The 15,734-nt window shown below is 42.6% G+C and overlaps 1 protein-coding gene across 1 annotated transcript in view; it reads right to left on the bottom strand.

Moving 5' to 3' along the window:
- Positions 1-515: 515 nt before the first annotated feature.
- nrg3b (neuregulin 3b) overlaps positions 516-15,734 on the bottom strand; it is a 196,657-nt gene continuing 181,438 nt past the window's right edge. Inside the window, exons 7-9 of the mRNA XM_008277581.1 lie at positions 12,651-12,760; positions 4,749-4,931; positions 516-1,433 (exon numbers count right to left, since the gene is read on the bottom strand). Coding sequence (XP_008275803.1) covers positions 680-1,433; positions 4,749-4,931; positions 12,651-12,760 — 1,047 coding nt within the window. The 3' untranslated portion in view covers positions 516-679. The remainder of the gene's footprint in view (positions 1,434-4,748; positions 4,932-12,650; positions 12,761-15,734) is intronic.

The raw sequence follows: 15,734 nt of genomic DNA, 5'->3' as shown, positions 1-15,734 counted from the left end.
TAAATGCAAGCTACAGGTGTCTGTTGCCGTGTAGATAAAGGGTTAATATTTGCCTTATTTTGTGTTAAAAGTGATGATACATTGTTTTTGGTACATTAAAGAAAAAAAAAACATGGATTGAGATGAACAAAGCCCTTAGTTAACACTGTTATCTTAGTCTTTATTTTGTCACAATTGTATGTCAAATATATATACGTCTATATGACATATATTATATGACATAAATAATTTCATTTCTTTACAATAGAGAAACAACATAGAGATGACACACTATTTTGGTTTCTAAGTAGAAGCTCCTTTTAAATAGTGGCATTTTTTTCAATACACTGTTTAAGTCAAGCTCCCACTCAAGTCACGGGTTTGTTTTCCTTATTGAGTCACATTTATTCACAATGTGTGTGTGTTTGTTTGTCTCTTTTTCTTTGTTATTTCATTGTCTTTTGTGTCAATGTTTCTTTTTTTTTGTTATTATTATTGTTTATTTTTTTTTAATCCTCTGCAGTTCAATCTGTTCGTGTTCCCTCAAAAAAAAAAAAAAAAAAAAAGGAATTGATAGCCATCTGTTATTGGTCCATGTGGCCACACAGATGGTCCCACCTGCTAAACCATCCTGAGCCACCAGCGAAGGTATGCAGTTATCGAGAAACAATGTCTTCGAAGCTTTACAGAGTTAATCCAATCAGCTCGCGGACGGCTTGGCGTAAGCGTTCCCAGCTCCTCTGCAACTGGGTCCTTTGGTGGCCACGAAGCTGTTAGCGCCTCCGTACGCGAGAGATGTCTGACCTTGGCACTGTCCCTGGGCTTCTCTTTGGCCTGCTGTCTTCAAACCTCTGGTCCCGCTGCCCGTGTGCACAACTCTGGCTGAATACTGGACGCTTTTCCCTCCCGGCGCGGACCCGGCCTCGAGAGTGTTTGTGCCGTGGATCTCGCCGTGAGACCCGGACGTTTTCATGGAGCTGGAATGGCTTTTTTGTTTGAATTCCTGCGCAAGTTCCACCGTGATTTCAAAGGAGCAGGGTGTCTGCGCCGAGCTGAGGTTCTTCTCCGACCCCAGCAGAGCAGCGGTAGTGGTGGCGGCGGTGGCAGGAGGGCTAACACTGCTGGGCATAACACTGGTTGCCAATACGACAGTCTCGGGGGGAGGAGAGGAAGAATTGCTAACGGGCATCCCCGACTTTCCAGCCAGCATAGGGTGCCACTTGAGGAGCCCTGTTCGGTTTCGGTCGCTCGCGTCCGAATGCCCCGCCTCAAGGTCGCATGCTTGGAGCGACGGGATGATGGGCACGGAGCGGGTGCGCAGGGACGGCGGGAGGAAGGTCGTTCCCTTATCTAAGCGGGTGCAGGGGACCTCAGTCCATCCTTTTCTGGCTGTGAAGTGAGAAAGTGAGGTCCTGCTGAGGAGGGCGCCGACCCTTCCAGTGGCAGAATCACACCTTTAGGCAGAAGAAAGAATAGAGATGGCAGGGTGAGAATAAGAGACAAAGTCATTTATATTGTGACCTTTTCATCCTAGAAAACTCATATCCTAGGAGGAATAAAGGAGAAAGATGGAGAATATAGAACACGGAGATAAAAAGGTGCTTTTCTCTTTTACCATTTCATTCCAGCTCCACGGACGAAAAAACATCTTCCACCAAGAAAACGATCATTATTTAGGTATTGTTCTTTCCTAATCTTTGTGTAATTATTTATAATCCTTGGCATGAGCAGCCTGTATTGTTGCTGCATGAATGTTTAACTAAGAAATCCCTTCTCTCGTGACTGCCTTATCAGAGATTTAAGGCTTTAGAAACACTGCAGCTGGATTCTTGACCCTTGCCTGCGTGGCTGTGTGGAAACGTTACATACTGCCCGCATGCACTGCTTCACATGCGTTCTAATTTTAGTTTACGAAAAATGAGACTCATGACACTTTCTCATGGAGCGCGCTCCGTCTGACGGGCCTGTGATGTAACATTTAGGGTAAATCTGAGTGCATACGTGGGTGTGAGAGACTCAGCAAGGACATTTGCTCGATGATGCATGCTGCAAACGTATCGTAGAAGTGAAATGTCACAGAACGGTGCGGATGAGCTTAAAAGGCAGCATGAAAAAAACAAAAAAACATCCTGCAGAAGAAGAAAAACTATAAAGTCAAGCAGGTAAAGTTTGTCTATGTGCTAAATGTGCACAAGAGTTAATATCGTTACTGACGACTCAATTCACATTTAGAATCACCCCGGCAGCCTTAGGAGACAGCCAGTGTTATTGTCAGCCTTCAGAGACTGTTTGTAGCATAACCAAGTTTAAATAATTGAATTACTTTCCCACTCCCCTCTTGGTATTAGAAGGGCGAACGAGAGCTGGAGGTAAATCCGTCAGATCAAAACATATCTAAAAATAACTCCCATGGCAAATTTGCCTCCAATTCTGTCCCTATCTGCGATGGGTAAATATATGTTTTGACACTGGATAATGAAACTGACAATACTCTGCAGGGATTTGTTGTCACAAAATGGAAAACACGGATGAGCATTTCTCGTGTTTGTTTGCTATTCTAGCGTCGTTTTTCTTTTTTTTTCTTTTTTCATAAAAAACACTTTCCACTACGGCACACTCGCTGCCTCCATCTTTACTTCTCTGCACTCTCATCATCTCTGCTCTGTCTTCCTTCTTTCCTCACTTTCCCCCCCTCTCTCTCTCTCTCTCTCTCTCGTTCTCTCACTCTCCTTTTCCACCTGCCATTTCTCATTTCCAGAGATGAGAGGGTGTATCCATGGCAACACGGGAGACGTGGGGGCTGGAGGAGGAGAAGGAGGGGGCTGCCAGCTCGGTAGCTCGGTGTTGTGTGGCTTGTAAGTCGAGAAATAGGTCATTTCAGCCTCCTGAAGGCCGGCGAAAAAGCCACGTTTGAGTGATGGATGTGTGAGGGAATTATCAATGGCTAATGAGATCTAAATTGTTGAACTGCACACTCATCCATTCCCCGAGAAGAGTGGAAGCCTTCTCATTTCGGCTCCTCTCCTGAAACACTCGAGAAAGCCGTGTTAGATTTAATTGCCTATAGCTTACAGATTTTGCCTTTGTGATTTTCAAAAAGAATTCTCATTAGTTTCTTTATTAGTTTGTTTGTTATCCCGCATGAGTGTGCGCGCACTTGTGCACACTTGTGAGCATGTGCTAAGAGGGAAACTGCTCCTGGAGGATCTCTCTGCACGAGCATTTGAAAGAACTGCTGAGCTCCATGGAGCTTTGTTTAAAAATGTAAATTATGGAAATAGGTCACATAAAGAGTTTGGCAGCTTGCAGTGTATCTTACAAGCCACTGTAACGCTCAATCGGGTTGGCATGCTAATAGGAACATTGCTAGGCCCTTTTAAGTGTGTGGAATGCACGAGGGACACTACTGCTTTAATGACAGACATATCTGTTAACAGTGCCATCGCTCAAGTTGCACACTCTGACAGCAAATTAGGCTGTTTCTGAGTCATATGCTAAATAGGACGGCTGTACTCGGGCTTAAAGATGTCTGTATCTGTAAATAAAACTTAAAATAATTTAATGTTTTCAGCGTTACTTTATTAAAGAGGAGACGCCCGCGGAGCCGCTCGACATCACGCATTCATCTATTTAGGAAAGCAGGCGACTTAGCGACCAGCAAAACAATCAGTCCGATTTCTTTGTATGATCTGGAAATGTTCAAGGCAAAAAGAAAAAAAAAGTTTAAACTGATGTGAAATAATGCACAACTTTGTCTCTACATAAATTATCTGCTCCTTCCTCGAGGACACTGGACAAACATTTCCTCTTTGATAACAAATGTGTCACAGAGGATTTCACATCAGGGTATTTTTTGAACACTTGCCAGGGAGGATGATCAGACGGTACTTTTAAAATGTGTTTTAAACCCCCCGGTAGCCAACTGGCGAGAGGTGGCTCTGCCAAAAGTCCTCCTTGCCTTTAATGCCTTCTGTAACGGCGCCAGTAGCTGCGCTTCACTTATGATGGAAAAAATGGGGCGACTCGCTGTCCTCACTTGACACCGGGATGAACATGAGGAGAATTTAAGACGTCTCATTACCTGGAATTAATTCTTTTGTAACTTGCAGCCTTGTTCTGGAAGGCTGCAGTCACCCGAGATGGCTCCACGCTCAGTTTGTAAATTACAGAAAATAAATGGTCCCATTGATATGTGAACCACGGAGCTTCCACATCGTTCCTGAGCCAAAATCAAACCATTCTGGACAGCTTGAGATTCATGTGAAACCTGTGCATCATTTTATAATTAGCTTTGGCACAGTGGTTGTGTGTGTGCTTTTTTTTTTTTTTTTTTAACCCTGTTAAAACATGCAGATAAAACAAATTTCCATTCACAGCAGCAGCCCCGGTGACAAGTGCAGCGAGGATTACACACAGGCTCATATCTTCCTCAGCACCGCGATACTGTAGAGCGCTTGGGATCAAGTGTTTTCTCCCAAATTAATTGTGACAGTCCCAGCTGAAGGAGGGCACTGCAGATCTCATTTATTTCCCTGGATCAGATTTCATAGGCCAGTTCACGGATTTGAACCGAGAGCATTTCGGTCATAAATTCGTCTCTCCCAAAATTATCCCTCTGCCACTCCAACTTAACCTCAGTTAGTCCGGGGGTCTGCACCGCTGAACCGGCTATTTGACCTCCGCGTGGAGCGAGGCGGGAGAGAATTTCCTCGTTCGGGATCAAACAAACATGGCAAAACTAACAAAAAAACCGACGGAAATAGTTTCACCTTCTTATGGGCTCCATGTCTGTTGACTCGTCCTCCTGCAAGTGTTTGTAGACGTGGCCCGCCGCTCGGGATCCGTCGATGAGATTGGTCGATATTTTGTGCTTCCCCCTGGAAATGGGCGGGGTCCTGAAGTAATTAGTCTCCCTCCGTTGTTGAGCGGGACTGAGCGAGAGGGAGCTGCTCCTGCAAACCAGACGGCAAACAAACAAGGCGTGTGAAAAACCACCGAGCGAACACGCAGTTTTACAAAAGCTCTATCCGTTGAAAGCAGCCTCGCTAATTCATTTATTGTAACAAATTTATCTCATCTTTTGTGTTTATTGGTGTAAAACGGGCTGGAATGCATTGACCTTTCTGTTTGAGGTTTGAATGAAAAAAAACAAAAAAAAAACCCATCACATCCCACATTCAATTGACTCTGTGCATAAATTATTTTCATACTGAAGTCTGAGCATGAAACTGGGGTATCAAGTACATGTGAAAAGAATAGTAATTTGCCAGCGAGCAATAAAATTAACATAAATAATTTGTCTTGGCTAAATCAAAGATCGGGGAGAAGGAACTGCGGTAGAACTAAATCTGCAGCGATGCTAGCGGCTCTTGGAGGTTGTATTTCTTGCGCTTAGAGCGAAATGGTAATGCGGCGGATAATTTATTATTGTGTTTTAATTTGGTGAAAACTTCGCCGTGTTGAATCTTTTTTATGCTGTAAATTTCAGAGTGCAATTTCTTTCATTGGATTTCTGTGTGTTTTAGTCTTGTGGAAGGAGGGAACAAGAATTAATAAGACAAAAAAAAGCAGACATGAAGCACACAGAAGCTGCAGACGGATCCTTCTTTTTGCTTTGTGCAGGTACTTTTCAAGCCTCTTCTTCAACGTGTGCTGGCTGTTAGTCAAGTGTAGCTTTTGAATGCTGAAAAACTGACCTTTTTTGAAAACTCACTGCAGGGAGAAGATATTGAGAAACTCCGTCTACTGACACGCAGACAAGGAAAAGTGAGTTTTCTAGCTGGAGATGTCAGAGGAGGTTATCTCCTTAACTAATCTGTTTGACGTCAGGCGTGCGCACCATTGTCTGCTTTGTTTACATGAGGCAATTTTCTGCAATAGAAGACGTGACAAGTGCATGTGCTGGTACTAACTTTGCAAACAGGACTTTTTAACACGTCTACACATAAATCATATCAAGGAACACCTCCACTTCACTATCAGCACCCTCCTCCTCGTTATTTGTAACCTACCGGAACAGGATGTAGTCGTTTTCAGGTGTCTGATTGCGTCAATTGTACTTTTCATGTGGGGAAAAAAAATACCCATGTACAAGTTCTCCACGCGGATCTACTTCTCATGGCAGGTACAGAACAGGTAAACAACTTCGTTAGCGATGGCTCAGCTCCATCAAGTGTCCCAGTGAGCCATTTTCAGTGAGTCAGCATTCACAACACCAGGGACGAGCCCACCTGAGTGTAATGCAGCTGTTTTTTTATGCTATAAATTACGCCTGCACTTTCCCTGCAACCGCTAGACACAGTGTGCGCGGCGGAAAAGGTCTGTTCCAAGCAGCACTGATAAAATGAGGCTGTGATTTCCTCGCATGTAAATGCCATGGTATATGATGATTGTGTTATCAAAGTTTTGCCATTGTTTTTGGCTGACAGAAGTGACCTTTACCGATGCTTAATTTGACAGAGATTTTGCCTCATTACCATATATTCTGATGCACAGAAGCGGCCTGGAAGAGAGGAGGCCACTGTGTGTGTGTGTGTGTGTGTGTGTGTGTGTGTGTGTGTGTGGGTGTGTGTGTGTGTGTGTGTGTGCTGGCTGTGCCCCGTGCTACTCTGGTGTAGGTGTGTTGTGATCTTCAGGACAGTTTTTCGACATTATGCTTTCATGTACTTGTATGTTAGAGTCGCAATATTATCATAGCACAGAAATGTGCTCTGACTCTTCTGTGGAAAAGTGCAGTTTACCTTTTTCTGTATCATACTACTTGAATTTGATACATGAATCTTATTATAATACCTTTCTATGAATGTAATCAGTGCTGTTATTAAGTTTGAAAAGCTTCAGGTTTACGCTGACAGGAGCTGATTGGAAAAAATACATTAAAAAAAGGGATTACCGAAGTCAAGACAATTCATCTTGTTGAGTTTGAGGTATCTCAATGACATAACTTGAGAAGATCACCACTCAAATCAATCCTCTGGAGATCTAGAACATCCATCCATCCATCATCTATACACCGCTTAATCCTCATTAGGGTCATGGGGGGGCTGGATTCTATCCCAGCCGACTTAGGGCGAAGGCAGGAGACACCCTGGACAGGTCACCAGTCTATCGCAGGGCTACACTTAGAGACAGACAACCAAGCACACTCACATTCACACCTACGGACAATTTAGAATCACTAATTAACCTCAACATGTTTTTGGACTGTGTGGGAGAACCTGGAGAGAACCCACACTGCACGGGGAGAACATGCAAACTCCACGCAGAAAGATTCCGGTGCCCCCACCGGGACACGAACCGGCAACCTTCTTGCTGCGAGGCAACAGTGCTACCAACTGCGCCACCTTGCAGCCCAATCCAGAACATCTGCAATCAATTCAGCACCTGCTATAACATTTTTACTCTCAGCCAAATGTTAGCTTCATTGTGGCTCAAGAGGAAAAAGCCGGGATTACTAAACGTGGTACGATTCATCTTCTGGGGACCATCAATGTCTGCAGAAAATGTCATGGCAATCCAGCACACCTCGAACACTCTAAAAATGATTGGATAACGTCGCAGGTGCCAAGTGAACTTTGGAAATCCAATTTTACTTACTGTGCATCTTCAACCTGGAATAATTGATTCACTGAGTTTAAAAAAAAAAGGTTGATTGAACCAAAATGTTCGACTGACATTCTGAGTGACATTTTCGTACCGCCGGCGTGGTTACAGAAACCCGCTGCATGTAAAAGAACACACGCAATATACCATCGCCAAAGTGTTTCTGTGCGAGAACTTCAAAATGCGTTTGCTCGACTATACGCCGGAACATAAAAGTGAGCAGTACGACATCCTGCTGCTGATAATGATTGAAGCAGCTGTCTTTAGAAACTATACTTCCTGTGTCGGGCACACTGTTCTCAGATTGTTCTGTGGGCAGTAGGTGGTCTACTTCAAAGCAGATCCCTGCATGTCTGCAGCAATAAAGCGATGACATCAAATGTGAATCAAAGTTATACTGCACTACATTACAGTCTGATGGCTGAGTACACGGGAGAACAAAAAGCTCCCACAGCACATGTCGGACCATAAAAATGAATTATTTTTTAGTTTATTTAAATATATTACTGAAATCACCTGGTGCTGTTTTTGTCTCTGTGATCGATAGGTCACTTGATTGTGGGAGCGAAACCGAACAACAGAAAAAAATATCGGAAGCGTATTATTACTGATGGGTAAATAACTTGTTTGCACGAAAGCACCGAACACAAATCAGCGGCAAACGTTCTCCCAGCTTGATGTTGGCTCTTGAGTAATCTGGCACCGAGGAAACAGCGCGGTGTGATTCTTTTTGTTGCTTCAATAGTAATCAAGATGTCCAAACTTTAAGATTGTCTAGCTTGTCCTTAAACTGAACTGGCTCATTTGAAAAAAAATAAAATAATAATAATAAAAAAAAATCTATGCAGTAAACTAAATAGTCCAGTAGATATCTGCTTATTTATCGACAGCTGGCGGGAACGCGGCACAACAAAATGTTGGGCTATAATAATTTTCTGATGTCTGTGGCTGTGGAACAATAAGCATCGCTAATGTTGGCTCTAATCTTTGCTGGCATTAGCTTTTGTATCAAGTGATGTTGTAAAAAAGTTGATATGAATAAAGCTGAATTATGTCAGTTTTGCCGGCTATCAGCATGCAGATTTTTAATTAGGATTAACTGAGTGCTGGAGAAAAGAAAAAAAAGATGTGTTTTTGTGGGGAAAAAAAAAAAAAAATCACCAGGCTGTTGTAATTATTGAACGCTAAATGTTTAAAATGGAAAGGCAGCTGCTTATCTCTACGAAACCTACACGGCGGCCCGATGTTAAATGGGTAAAGCCTGGCTGGAAGGGCTTACGCATACTTTAACCAGTTCCTCTCTCTGTTTGTGCCTTCGCTGGACATATTAGAGAGAAACAGAAAAGAGCCTGAGGGGGATGGCATGTGACAAAGGACCTGAGCTGAGTTAAAAACAGTACGTCACATGTTCCGAGTAAACACCCTGCTCCACAGAAGCAGCAGGATACACCCACACAGCACTCCTCATCTTCTCTGTGGATACTGACTGTGTTTCCTACTCAGCAAGTGAAAAAAAAAAAACCCCTCATCCAGCTCACTGACTCAGAATGAGGGTATCGGCCTACTTACTACAGCTACCTCATAATCCATGACACAGGTATACCGGTGATTGATTAAATTCCGCGATAGCACTAATGAAAACGATGATTGACTTCTGTCAGTGCGATGATGTTATTGCATTCAGATTTTGCTGGCAAAGCAACTCAGAAATATGCCCTAGAAGAGGCACAGCAGAATGAGCTGCGCTGGTGAGTTTATTCGGAATGTGTCAAATGGAAATGATTAGCCGAAAAATGATTGATCTCTTCATTTTCCTGCACTGGCAACAAGCACTGTGAACAAGAATGTAGATACATAAACACAGTGCTTTTTTTTTTAAGTCAGGCATTAATCTGGGGGTGTTGGTCTTTGGGTCAGTCCATCATTTTGGTCCAGATTCAATTATGTCTGCGGAATGGACCATCACCTGACGATGAATCCTAACGATCCCCTGACTTCTGATCTGGTGCCACAAGTAGGATGACTTTTAATAAAATACCTTGAGAGCATCTGGTCCACCTCAAGAACAATTATATCACCTTTTGTGATGATCCATGAGGGAAATATATTTGTTGATTATGATATTATTATAATCTCTTTACTAACTAACCAGTCAATTGACTAATTCTAATGATTCATTTTCCTTCAAAATAGCAAAATGAGCATTTCATTTAAACTTTGTGTCACTGTATAATGCAGCACGGTATGAAATGTAGAGAAAGATTTACAAGTTAATGAATTAAACTATAAGGTTACACTAGAAACTTGTACATGATTGAAAATTAACAGAAAAACTAGGGCTTATTATTTAAGTCAGTAGAGCAACTCCAAAAGAGATCCAACAAAGTGAGACTGGTTGGTCTGTTTGTTAAACCACACGGACATGGTGGATGTTTTACAACCACAGAGCAGCTAAAGCAACTCCTCTTCTCCTTGTTGTATTACGGTTTTCTGACTTTGGCAGTAGCTTCAAAATCTATGAAAACGTAGCCAAATTCACAGTCATTGTTTTTAACTGTGTATGGTGAGTTGGCAAGGCGATAAATAATAAAACAGGCTTTTAGCGGCGCAGAGCAGCAGGTTGGAAGTGACTCCTGGTTAACATGAATTCTTAATGGGCCACGTTTCAGTCACTACTTCATACATGTGTTGTCGTCTGACGACAGAAGTAAATAAGAGCGACTTTATTGGGAATGCAGGCTTTATTAAAATACAGTATATGTGAGCACAGAGAGCAGGAGAGAAGCAAACAGATGTGTGTTTCCTCTTTAGCTGTTCCTGTGTTGCTGTGGTCTGCTGGTCAAACTTTACACACTGAACAAATCACTGTTTATGTTCAGGGAGAATCTGAAGTGCTGCCATTTTTGTCAAGCCTTGGGTCAAGTCAGACTTTGCTGCCACTGTTATATTCTGACTGCAGCCACTGACTGGACCCAAATGTCTGATGGTCAAAACAATTATGCAGTTATACTGAAAAAATTAACTGTCACAGTAAATTGTGGTTAAAAAAACCCAAACAAACAAAAAAACGTTGGTGCATTTTTTAGCATTAGCATCATATATTATGCCGACTAATCACAGCAGCTCTACTTACTTCACATATGATGCACATGAGCATGTGACAGATAAAATCACTTCAATCTTAGAAGTGGCAATGCTAATTAGCATCAGTTAGCATGCAAATACACTGACTAGTGAGTATGTTCAACATACTTGCTAATCATCAGCATTTTAGCATCCTCACTGTGAGCACGTTTGTTCAGCATCACAAAGCTGCTCGTGAGGCTTTGGACTGTTGTTGGTAAAAGAAGACGCCACAAGAGAAGTGTAATAATAGTGTAATAATAGTGTAATAAAAGTGTAACAATAGTGTAATAACAGTGTAATAAAATTGTAATAATCTATTGTAATAATATAACGCATCTAGTATGTGCTTCAACACTTCAACAGCTGTACTCTGCATTCAAACAGGTGGATCTATCTGCTCCTGCCCAGAGATAGAGACGATGATACGCCGGTAACCATTTGTGGCATTATTGATGGGCCACATTGACATGTTTTTATGGGGCGTTTCTCCTGATAGCTCGCAGTGTGGTCCAGTTTTCAGGTCAATAGCTGAAAGCATCTCAACATCATCCATCACCGTCTAGTTGTCCCCTGCCTCCCCCTACTCTGAGAACAAGCAGAACAGATGATTGACTGTCAGCTGCCCTTCATGAGGCACCTGCACGACACGGCGGAGAGCAAAAAGCCAGGAGGAGCTGGCAACCGGCCCCGCAGCCACATATGACAACCCTTTCGGAAAAAAACTTTCCTCTGTGACGCCGCGCTGGTCCATTAAAAGAGCGAACAACTGCTGCCACAGTGGGGTTTTTCACTGTCATCAGAGTCAATCAGACATCTAAAAACTCCGTCTGCCTGTGTACGCGCAACCTCTGAATCCACCATTATCTCCAAAACATACAGCTCCATTTAATCACAGTGCATCCTATACCCTCAGTACACAAAGCCGAAACCGTATCTAATGCACACAACAAAGTAATGAGGCTTTAAATATATGTTTTCACACACAAGTTGTTCCCTTCAGCTTGCCTATATGCAGTACAGCTGCAGCGCTGTTATCCAAACCTGCTCAACGCCATAAGATCAAGCAAAAGGTAGACATTTACAAGCAATCAAACATTTTTAGTCATTTGTAATAGGTGCTGAGGGAAATAAACTTTTCTGAAAGGAGTTCTTGCACGCTGCACGGCTGACTGTCATTAACTGTCAAAGTGTGCCTGCACCCATATCATGAAAGCAAAGACGCTTTTCTGTAAACATCACGGATGGGGCCCTTGTAGCACGCTCTATACCCACATCTCTGTGTTCTTCTGAGGATTTGAAATGGCAGCATTTGATACTGACTGCTGTGATCACAAAGCGCGGTCGCGTCTGAGATCCCTCGTAGCAAAAATGTTGTTAATTTTCTTGAATCTTCTTGTCATTTGAAGGATGGCAAGAAAGGAATTCGGTTGACTCAGTGTTTAACTCCGCACATTAAAATTCACTTTTTCCCTTGGAGGGTGTCTCCTCTTCCCCATGTTCTTTCCTATTTGTGTGCAGCTTTCACAATCTGCCTGAGTGCACATTAAATCACTTTGCACCGTTTACTGGAATGCCATGTAAATAAAGACGACTATATTCCCAATTATTTTGACAGCCTGTAATTTTTATTTTATCCAACTAGCTACACCGATAATCTTCCTATGAAATGCCTGATTATAGCTAAGGATCGCACACTGACATACGCCTTATGGAGTTGGCAATATATCCAAGAAATATATTAGTTGCTCTCATTTATAGTCACCATTAATCTTAAAATAGATATATTTTTTTGCAAATGATGTGTTTATTGTTTGAAGGCCTATGTACTATACCATATTGCAGGATGATTAAATTTCACACTTGGCTGCCTCTGATATCTTAATATAGGCTGGATGGCTGAGTGAAAGATATGAAACAGAGCTGGAAATAAGTCACATTTTCACCTGAAGCGTTTCCCTTTCGATAGCGCCTTGCTGAGGATAGGTGCGGCTACCGCTGATGAGCCCGGCGCCGCGCTGCCGCCCTTAACAGATGATCCGTGAGAACTGCAACTCTGCAAAAAAAAAAAAAAGAAAAGCAGTACAGTAAGTGACAAAACACTGATAATGACTTCAGAGAGCATCTTCACTGCTACCCTGCGCAAAGAGATTAAGCGAGTTGATTCACTTGTTTTAATGACCAAAGTCAAAAAACAAGATGTTCACGTGTAAGCGGCTGTGTAAGCAAACACAGGGAATAAGCTCAGGGTATAATACATAACGCTGATAATTCTGCATGTGGCTTAGCGGCAATCCCCAGTCAGGTTGAGGATGTTCTCCCGCTGATGTATCCTCCCTCTGTCAGGCAGAGTGTCTTTAATTACATTTTGCATTTTAAAGTGTAGATTAGGAGAGGACACTTTGTGAATAAACTCCACACTGGCCCTCACAGCGCTCCTGCTTCACTCAAGAATTAATCCCACACAAGATTACATTAATGGTTTCCTAAAGAACCCCCTCCTCCCCCTCCCCTTCACTTCTTTCCCTTTATTCTTATCAAAATGAACACCATTATCTTACACCGGGCTCCAGTCACAGCTGCGGCACGGCGACCACGGATGCCCCAAGAACACCCCTGTGAAACATTAAGTTATGAGATAATTCTGTTATTCCGGCTGCACTGCTTCCTGCTCTGCCCTTTCTCTCTGTCTGATTGTACATCATTAAAGCAATTGCATGTGACTTAGAGCTGGTTCAGGGGTTCTCATGCCTGATAAGCCTCTTTTTTCCTCCCTTACACCCCAAAGTCCCAGAGGGAGCTGTTACTGCTGCTCACGACTTGCGCGAGAAAATAGTATCATTTTGGCCACCCTCTTATATACCCTGCAGGTAGAGAACGCCTCACTTTCGGAAACAATTGCCATTGCAAACTTTCCTGGAGGATGATATCTATGTCAGGGGATAGAATAAATAGCTTGTGGCTGACAATGGCAGACCTGCCTGGCACAACCCATTTTGTTTGTTCCCTCCTATCTCACTTCTGCCTTGTTTTACGCCACTTATGAAAGCCTTGGATAAACAACGACGCAATGTGGATTTATTTCAAGGGGAGACGAAGGGAAAATACAGGAGAGGACGAGAGAGAGAGAGAGAGAGAACAAAAAGCCATCAGTATGTTGACTATCACCTACATAATAAGGAGTGGGCCAAACCTATGCATTCAGAGCAGCCATAATCCTCTTTGGATTACTATCAAATCACAGGTCCTGAACTGTGCATAATAGGATATTTGACCAGTCTTCAACAAGGACAGTGTTCGGGCAGAGCGGCACAAACCGACGCAACAGTAAATGTAGTTTACTGCTAAAGTTGAACATGTGTCAACTCTCCGGGTCAAGATGTGACAACTAGCAAACACAATTTTAGCTCTACCTGGTATTAAAATGTTAATCAGCTCTTTTAGAACGATGCACTGACATGCACATGAGCAACTGCTGAATATATTATTAAAATCCAAGCTGTACAGGTCGGTCTATTCACTAACCGTATAGATAGCAGCTGTCAGGTGACCCCTGTTTAAGGTTTACGTTCTTAATCCATTTCCTGTTCAAACAAGCGCCCTGCTTACGTATCGCTACGAGCACGTCATGCCTTCATGCACATGAACTTTAGTTTGTTAGACGTCAAACTTTCTCTTCATTTGAAAAATTCTCATTTCGCTGAGATCAAGTAGCCAATTTACTGATTACCTGCTTGTTTTAACCTTTCATTGAGGAGTCAAATCTTACATTTCAACCAAAAAGAAATTTGATTTGATGAAAATTAATTAATGAAAATCAGCGATCTTGTGCTTATCTATAAAGCTCCTCTCCAGGCATTGATTAAACCCCCCAAAAACCCAGTTCTGTGTGTATCAAAGTTACATATTTTGAAGAATTTTTCTGTGAAAATAATCCCTTCATGCCTGTAAATAGCTCAGATGTACGGCTACACTGTTGCTTGCTTTACAAATGTCTGGCTCTGTGAAGTCCTTGAGTCTCACCACTATGCCGCACAATGTGAGAGGAGTATTTCAGCCTCATACACTGGAAAATGGAAGAAGAAGAAGAATAGGAAAAGCCCCACCCTGCAAGATCACAGGAACGACTCCTTTAGTTTGGTACATGTGAGGTCTAAATCTGTGTTTTGGAGACAGCCAATGCTACGCTACAGTTTCAGGGTGGAAAGATGAAGGCATTGGGTTGGGTTCTTACTTTTCTCATGAAACAATGACATGTTAACAAGGTACAAAACTTGATTTTAATCTGAGCGAGTCTCTTTAAAATGACTGTGGTAATGTAGAATTGGTGCTTCCTTGGGGAAAGCCTCGTCTTCCGGACAACAAACCGCTCTGTCTTTGACGACGCACGACAGCCAGAGAACACTAAAACTAACTCTGGTGTAAGTGAACACAACTCGTAGCGCTCCAGAGCTTTCAGTTAAAATATTCTTAAGTCATATTTCTGTGAACTTTGATACAGAAGGCTCTGTTCTGGGGCCCTTACCATTCTCTATCCCCATGAAGTATTCATACAGTACACTCGTTCCTGGGGGTGACTCCGTCTCTTTTTAGAAGAAGGGTAGACTAGTTAGCACCACTTCAGCTTGGAATCACTCCAGATGGGAATAGAGCTTTTGTCTTGTCCTCCCAGTCTGTGTGGCCCTATTCCTTCATGTTGCCGCATGTCTGTTTCAGCGCAGCCCGTCTCATGAGTGTATAGCCTATCTCTTTTTATTGGAGACACAATTTTATTACCGCGGAGGTGTTGATTCAAACCTCAGAGGAGATTGGAGGTGTTTAACTACGTAATTACATCTCCATTCCTCTTTTGATTTTCATTTCCTTAAAAGCATTTTTTTTTCTTTCCTTTTCTCGAAAGGAGTTCAATTCAATATCAGCTCAGTTTTATTTATGTAGTGCAAATTCCCAGCATAAGCCACCTCAGTGCACCTCACGCGCTAAAATCAAGGGCTTACATACCATCATGTACGACTCTCGGCTGTTTACAG

This window comes from Stegastes partitus, unplaced genomic scaffold, assembly GCF_000690725.1.
Source record: "Stegastes partitus isolate 25-593 unplaced genomic scaffold, Stegastes_partitus-1.0.2 Scaffold101, whole genome shotgun sequence".
In the NCBI taxonomy this organism is placed as follows: Eukaryota; Metazoa; Chordata; class Actinopteri; family Pomacentridae; genus Stegastes; species Stegastes partitus.
The sequence above is the reverse complement of the archived record's forward strand: the minus strand, read 5'-3'. Positions and strand labels throughout refer to the sequence as shown.